The 7,393-nt window shown below is 56.2% G+C and overlaps 1 protein-coding gene across 1 annotated transcript; it reads right to left on the bottom strand.

Moving 5' to 3' along the window:
* Nucleotides 1-239: 239 nt before the first annotated feature.
* ZNF703 (zinc finger protein 703) lies at nt 240-3,985 on the bottom strand. The gene is made up of 2 exons (XM_069617979.1): nt 3,607-3,985; nt 240-2,041 (listed from the first exon to the last, which is right to left on the bottom strand). Exons 1-2 carry the CDS (start codon nt 3,901-3,903, stop codon nt 644-646), a joined length of 1,695 nt encoding a protein of 564 aa, XP_069474080.1. The 5' UTR covers nt 3,904-3,985; the 3' UTR covers nt 240-643.
* Between the last annotated feature and the right edge of the window lie 3,408 nt (nt 3,986-7,393).

The following is a 7,393-nucleotide window of genomic DNA, read 5'->3' as shown; positions in this document are numbered from 1 at the left end:
ATTTCCGACATTTCACACAAAAGGGAAGGAAAAGAAGCCCTTGATTTTGTACCTACTCTACACTGTATCCCCAGTCAGGCCTTATTTTAGAAACAGTGCGTTTTATTTGGTCTTATCACGCTCCAGGTAGATAGGCACGGGAAAACCTTTGGTTTCAGCTGCTCCGTGTTTTCCCCCTCGCCCAACCTGGGTATTTATTTTCACGCGTTAGGCAATGATGGAAGCGCGAGAAGGCCACGTAAATATATCCAAGTTTTCATTTATTAACAAAATAAGACTTACCAAGTCTGACAGCCCCAGCCATCAAATCCCCCCCATTCAATACATTACAAAAAATATTACATCTCTTTAAACTGTACAAATAAAAAGAAATCGGAGCGCGGAGGGGAAAAAAATGAATGTGAAAGGGGCCATGCACGAAATTCATCAGAAAATCAAAGCAAACGTTTGAGGAGGGGAAAAAGTGATAAGGCAAAAAGTGGAAGATAGAAACTGCAAAAAAAAAGTAAAAGTTTTTTTTGGAGACAGGTTTTTTTGCATACCATGGGTTCATTGGTGTAATAATGCACTTATATTCCCAGCTTTAAGCTAAAATACAGTAAATAAATACACAGTCCGGCAGGAAGAGTTCGTGGCGCGCTTTTCACTGATATCCGAGCGCGGAGGCTGAGGTGAGTCTCTGCCCGTAGAGGGCGTAGGGCGAGTAGTAAGGTCCTGCGGCCTGGAGGGAGGGCACGGGCAGCCCCGTGGCCGCCGAGAACTGGCTCTTGCCGTAAGGGTGGTACCGGCTGAGTCCCAGGCTGTGCGGGCTCCGCAGCGAGAAGGACCCCGGTAAGGATCCCGGGCTGCCAGGGCCCGAGGGCGGCAGGTGGAGGTGGCAAGACGCAGCCGAGCCCGGGTAGCCGGCCAGCAGTTTCTCGGCCCCGGGCATGGCGGTGTGCGTTCGCAGGTGCGAAAGCAGCTCCTCCGAGGTGGCAAACCTCTTGTCGCACGGTCCGCTGGCCGACACCCAGTTGCATATGTGGGGCACGTGCTCGTTCTGAAGCATAAATCCATAGGTGTAGAGGGGGTGTCCGGACAGGGAGGGCGAGACGCTGGAGGACATGGTGGTGTGCACCGAGTGCAGGGGGTGGCCCGGGTACACCAGGGGGTAGCCAGACTTGAGCGACGAGGGGTCGTGCACGCAGGTGGAGCAGCCGCTGGCGCTGCCGCCCAGGTGTGAGGAGGCGCTGTGGTAGCCCAGGCAGTAGGGGTCCCTGCACAATCCTTGCATGAACGAGGGCGGCGAGGCGCCGGTCAGGGGGCTGGAGCCCGAGCCCTTGCCGGGGAGGCCCAGCGTGCCGTGGAGCTGGCTGCCCACCAGGCCCGACTTGGCGTGCTCCAATCCAGAGACGTACTGCGAGGGGTAGCCCGCGTAGGCGCCGACGATGGATCCGTGGTAGCCCAGGCCCGAGGGCGGCAGGGAGAAGACCGAGTGGCCCGCCGGCTTGTAGGGCGAGATGGGCGCCACGTGGCCCGCGGAGCCCAGGCCCTGGGAGTCGGCCTTGCTGCTACCCGAGAGGCCCTCGCAGTGGCTGGACTCGGAGCTGCTGCTGCTGGTGCTGAGGCGGGAGTGCGAGGCGGACTCCGAGCCGCCCTTGGCCGCGTCCACCTCCTTCTTGTCCTGGCAGTCCGAGTGCTGGCCCGGGGAGCTGACCCGGGAGGAGGGCGAGGACGAGAAGCCGGCGCTGGGCACCCTGAAGCCGGCCTTGTCCCCGCCGGAGGGCGCGGAGGAGGAGGAGGAAGACGACGACGACCCGCTCAGCTCCTTGCGGGGCTCCCCTCCGACCCCCTTGGAGTAGGGCTTGAAGCTGGACTTGTCGTCCCCCGGGGGGCCCTCCCCGTGCTGCTGCTGCTTCATGGAGGACGACGAGGAGGACCTCCCGGACTCCTTGTCGCCGGAGGTGACCGAGCTCAGCTTGGAGGAAGGCGGCGGGTCCGGCTTGCCGATCTGGGAGCAGGTCTGCGCCAGCAGGGCCAGGGGGCTCTTCTTGGCATCCAACTGCGGGGGAAGAGAGGAGAAAAAGGGAAAACAGGTTAACACCGCTGCCAGCAGCTTTCAGCACCTAACTCACCAGCTCCAGAAACCCAGACCTAGAGATACCCCTTATGTATGCCACTACAGTGCCCTGGGGCACAGGACTATTGCAATGCACCGTGAATATGGCTGATAACGTGACCCAACACTGAACTATCACCACCACCCAAACCCCAGGCCATAGCACCAAATATGGCAAACACCCGCATGGCACAACTAAGGAGCCCACTCTTCCCTCTGTGACTATGCACTCCTTCAGTGAGGTAATGGAAGTTATGAGGGACACCCTTCATAGAGCCAGCACCGAAAAACCAGCCCAAACGGGCATATCTGGCAACTAACTGCCCCTGGGCACAGCTGGCGAGCCTGCATTGCACTGCAGGAAAAACATGGCATCTTTCGTATATATTTGTAAGCCAGTTAAGTCGGCCCTATTCTAACAGACAGCCTTTTCTGGGTCTTCGTAGCCTCTGGGGTCGTGTGTAGGAGGGCATGTTCCTTGGGTTACCCGGCGGGGAGATACAAGTTAAGGTCATTCCCCACGGTGTTCGCGCAGGCAGGCGTGAGGGGGTTTGCGGGGAGGCAGGGTGAGTGTCATGAGGGTGTAAAGGCGGTGGCCTTTGCCCGTGAGCTTCTGGGGTGAATAACATGCGGATCTATGGAGTTGGGGTGCGTGGGCGGGGATGACTGTATCGCCGTACTGCTGGCAGGGGCAACAGAGGGCCTTCTAATGACGGTGGGTGCTGCGGGATGAGGGTGAGGCTCTGTCTTTCGTCCTGGCACGAGGGTGGCCCGGGCCTCGGTGGCTGGGGCGTGGAAGGGCGAGGCTCTGCAGACAACCTAAGCCCTGTGAGTGGCCGCGGACCCTCGAGGGCCTCCGGGCTGGGTCTTCTCGCCCCTGAGACCCGCACTGACAGCACGGGGGGCGTGTGACAGGGGAGTGGAGCGGGGATAAGAGGCGGCCGGCGGGATGGGTGGAGGGCTGCAGGGGGGTCAAGGCGGAGTTCGGGGCAACTTCCCGAGTGCTCGGGGTGAAGAGGGCGGGTGGGCAGAGGCCGTGTGGCAGTGCCGGAAAGGGTGGGTAGTACGTAGAAAGGGTGAGGGTGACAGAGCCCTGGTCTTTGCCCGGACAGGTGTGGCTGAGAGCGGCTTCGGGCACTGTAGTGCGGCCGGTCAGAGATGATGGGGTGCAATAGGAAGCAGAGGAGGTCCTCGATGAGGGGATGTGGGGGGCGGCGTTGCCAGGGATGCCCATTATTATATGGACTGATCGGAGCGGCCGAGAGGCTGCAGGTACCGGAAAAGTTCTAAGTGTGGGGTTGGGGGGGGGGGCTGGGAAAGGGCGAAAGGCTATCCCATAACTCGCTAGGGCCGATCGGGGTCACGGAAATACTCGGGGTGCAACAGGGGAGGTGCTATGTGTAATAGGCTGAATGGAGTGAGCGCACTGGCATGTTAGGGGTTTTTGAAGGTACTCTTGTTAGTGGGGGGGTGGCAGAGGGCCAGGGGCAGCGAGAGCTGCTTCTTACCTCTATCGGGCTGATGGGGGTCGCCGAGAGGGGCTGCAGGTACTCGGGGTGCAGGAGGTGGCCCCCGTGTGCGCTCAGCATCTTGAGTACCCGGATGGGCAGGCGCTGGGCCTGGCGGAGCGGGTCTGCAGGTGGCAGCTGGGGGCGCCTGGAGGCTCCGCCGTGCGGGGCAGGCAGGCGGCTGAATGCGATGCCGCGGTCCCCTTGGTCCGGGCTGCTGCGCTCCCCGCTCTCCGTGCTCTGGGTGTCTCTGTCTCCCGGGCTCTGCTGCTTACATCCGAAGGGGGGACCGTTCATTTGGAGGAGGGCGAAAGAGGGCACCTGCGCGTCCTTCTGTCTCTCCCGGCAGCGGATCCACTGACTCTGCCGTTCACCGGCCGCTGCATCAGGGCTGCCTCTCGGAGACCCGCCTCTCGCTCCAGCCAATCGCAGCCATCTCGGGGCTGGGCTGCTGCAGAGCGACGCGGGGCACAGCCAATCAGCAGCAGAGGTGCTTTCCTGGAGCAACTGCACGACTGTGCCCCTGAGTGTCACTAGAGCTTGCTTTTGCACATGGCCATGCAGTGCTAACGGTGCCCCTGCTGTTCGCCTAACCCTGAGGGGCCACCGCCTCCATTGGAACGAGTTGTTGCGGTCTCCTGCTGCTCCTAGTATACAAAACTGCAGGCTTTTGCTTTCCTTGCCATGTCATATCGCTGCTTCTGAGGCAGTGCAACGCTGAAGCTGGCTATTTCCCCGGTAATACAGGCCTCCAGCGCCCCCTTTTCATGCAACGTTTCAATCTGCGACTACTCTGCTCAGGCAAGGCTGCATTCGGGTGTTTCCATGGCTTTTCACAATTACTGCATATACCTGGGCCTGCAGGACCGCAGTCCGGCCCTGGCTTCTATCTGGCTCTGCTGCAACTCGTCAGTCATGCAATCTTGATCATGCAACGCTACAGTCTGGAGATATCATGGCCATATGAGGTTGCAGTATTGGAGGGAGGTCGGGTGACCTAGTAGTATTTACACACTACATAGGAGGTTGCAGCCTGCTTTTCCTGGACCATGCATGCGCAGGTGCCTTTAAGATGTAAGACGGCAAATAGGCCTTCTGTGGCCATGCAGTGCTGTCCATGCTGCCCCGCTGACCCAGAGATGATCCTGAAAGACGGTAGCATGCCGCTCCACTTGCCATGCCTTGTTGGTGATTTCATCACTGGGTACATCTGGAGCTGGCTGCTTTGCTGAGCATGCGGTTTCCAAAGCTATGTAATATGCAGTTTGCTGCTGGACTGGCCATGCTTTGTGCCACTTCCTGCATAGCTGCTTTCCACTTGTCCCCTGTGCATGTCCTATATATGTTTTGATGTCAATAGTTTGTTTTGTCTGTCTGTATGCTGCTCCCTTCGCAAGGGAGTCCCGCTGCATGTCTGAGCTTGCAATGGCGTCCTATGCTGCTGCCATGGGAATGCATTCTGCTGCAAGCGTGCCTTTGCAAAGTTCCTACCTTGCCGGTGACCTAACAGTCTAGTCTGGGGCTTCCTTGGCCATGAAAGGCTGCCGCTTGCTTTTCCCTGGACATGTTTTTGGCTCCTTCCTGGGTAATGGGAAGTTTCCTAAGCAGAGTCTCGTTACCACGATGCACCCTTTCGCTTCACACTACTTCCAGATGTTTAGAACTCATGCCTCTATGTGCCTGTAAGACTAGCCTACTTTTTTAGTTTTGGCTTTTAGGCGGCACTGTAAGCACTGCTTATAAGCAAAAACTGGAGGCATTAGAAGGGAATGTAGGTGGGAGATGGTGCAAAAGCACCAACACAGCTGGTGGGTTTTGTTTAGCTGTTTACCTGCACATTTGCCATCATTAGCCATGCTAGGACCTAAAGCCATTGCCACCCATTACCTCCCACTCCCTGTCCCAAACCAAAAACACCACCAACCCTCACCATCCCGCATCAATATCTCTTTGAACTATCTCTATGCCGTTAAGGGGATGCCAATGTTATTTTGAAGGCGTCCCCTGAAAGGTAATGACTTACCTGCACTTGCAATCCAGATCCTGGTGTAAGAACCAAGTGTGCGTTTGCTGCTTGACTTATAACCGATATGTGTGTTATTGCATCTGTTTCTTGCACTGAATTTCTGTTAAAAACAAGCACCAGCAAACCCAGCAGTTTGATCTATTCTGTGGGCATTAGATTGGCATTTGCCAGGTGCTCCCGTAAAATGCCCATGTCCCAACACCACTTCACAGCTGTTGCTGTGTTATAGGCAGGGAGTACCATCTGGCAAAGCCAAGAAAGTGCCTATCCCATGCCTTCACAGAAGCCCAAACAATTTATATTGCCAAAGCGTGTTTGCATTGGCTGGCCAAGGCTTTTTCTTGGTGTGCCATAGCCGTGCCAAGCTTCCGCATGCTGCTATTATGGCAGAGTGACCTGCTGCCTCTCGCTTCTTTGGCCTTGTTGAGTTGTTTCTTGCTTCATCTCAGTCCATGAGTCAATGTTGACTGAAGTCTGGCTCTCATTAGCTGCCTGCTGCCTGTCCGGACTTGCATCCCTGATACCTGTGCGTCGGTGTCCCTGCTGTGGAATCCCACTGCCTGTTGCCTTTCATTTTTTGGCCAGGCCACACTGCAAGCAGCAAGTGCTGTACACGGCAGGCTCAAGTGCTTCCTGTTCCACTCGAAGGACTCTGCAGTTTTCCCTTTTGGAGGGAGATGCTGGGTGTGACCCTGCAATGCAGGAAGTATTTATTTTTTATTTATTTATTTATTACATTTGTAGAGCTCACAAAACCAACAGGCATCCCAGTGCTGGGTTAGGTTTGTGCAAGGATCCTGGTCACCCACCAGAGAAGGTTAGCAGTGTATGTGCACTGTAACTGGCCTGCTTTTGGAGCTAGATTGTCAAAAGCAGGGTAATGCTTCAGGGTGAAAAATAGAGACTAGTCCTAAAGGGTCCCTGCTCAATCCAAGAGATCGCTCCATCCAAGAGTTCGATCCCCCAGCAGATACCGTTGCCCTGACTTACAAAAACGTTTTACAATGGCACAATCCCATTAAAAAAAATCAGACCCCATAAATGCACGTGTGGGTAGTGCACACATGCCCTTTTTGAGCATAATCAGCCCCATTGCCCTTTCCGTATCTCTGCCGGGGAGGGTAGCCAGTGGCAGCTGCGAAGGAGTGCCACCACCACATGTCTGCAGTGCCCCCCTCCAACCACATGTCTGCAGTGCCCCCCTCCACACACATGCTCGGCACCACTGACACCCAGCAATACTTTGCGGGGACAGAGCTCTCATTCTGAGGTCACAAGCAAGTCTGCATTAGGGGAGACGCCGGTCACTGTCCCTCGGATATCCGAAGACGTCTTCCGAGTGGAACCGCAAACCACGGCAAGCCGGCGAGTTCCGGTTCTGGTACATACATGCCTTGTGAGGGACAGACCAAACATAATAGTGTGTGTCGTCCAAAAGACAGACACATGAGGAACCCCCTTTAAAAACTATTTGTAAATCAGGCCTATGGTCTGGGAATTTGTTTTTGTAGGTTTCAGTTTATAAAGGTTAGCGCTTCGTCCAGGGTTCTTCAAAGCACTATACTGGAATAAGGGGAAAGGGATGGGGGGAGAAGACACAAGCAACCCTCTCCAGTGCCTGATTGCAACTTGTAAATGCGCAAGAATTGACTGAGCAGAATGCCCCCGGCCCACCTCAATATTGCACGGGGACAGGCCCCTGGCCACATTTCAACCTTTTCGTGATTTTTGCAAATACCGGGGTCGTGGCCCCTGAAATCA

The sequence above is a fragment of the Ambystoma mexicanum genome, chromosome 10 (genome assembly GCF_040938575.1).
Source record: "Ambystoma mexicanum isolate Mex_15411 chromosome 10, UKY_AmexF1_1, whole genome shotgun sequence".
NCBI lineage: Eukaryota > Metazoa > Chordata > Amphibia > Caudata > Ambystomatidae > Ambystoma > Ambystoma mexicanum.
Note: the sequence above shows the minus strand (reverse complement) of the source record. Positions and strands in the feature narration are given on the sequence as shown.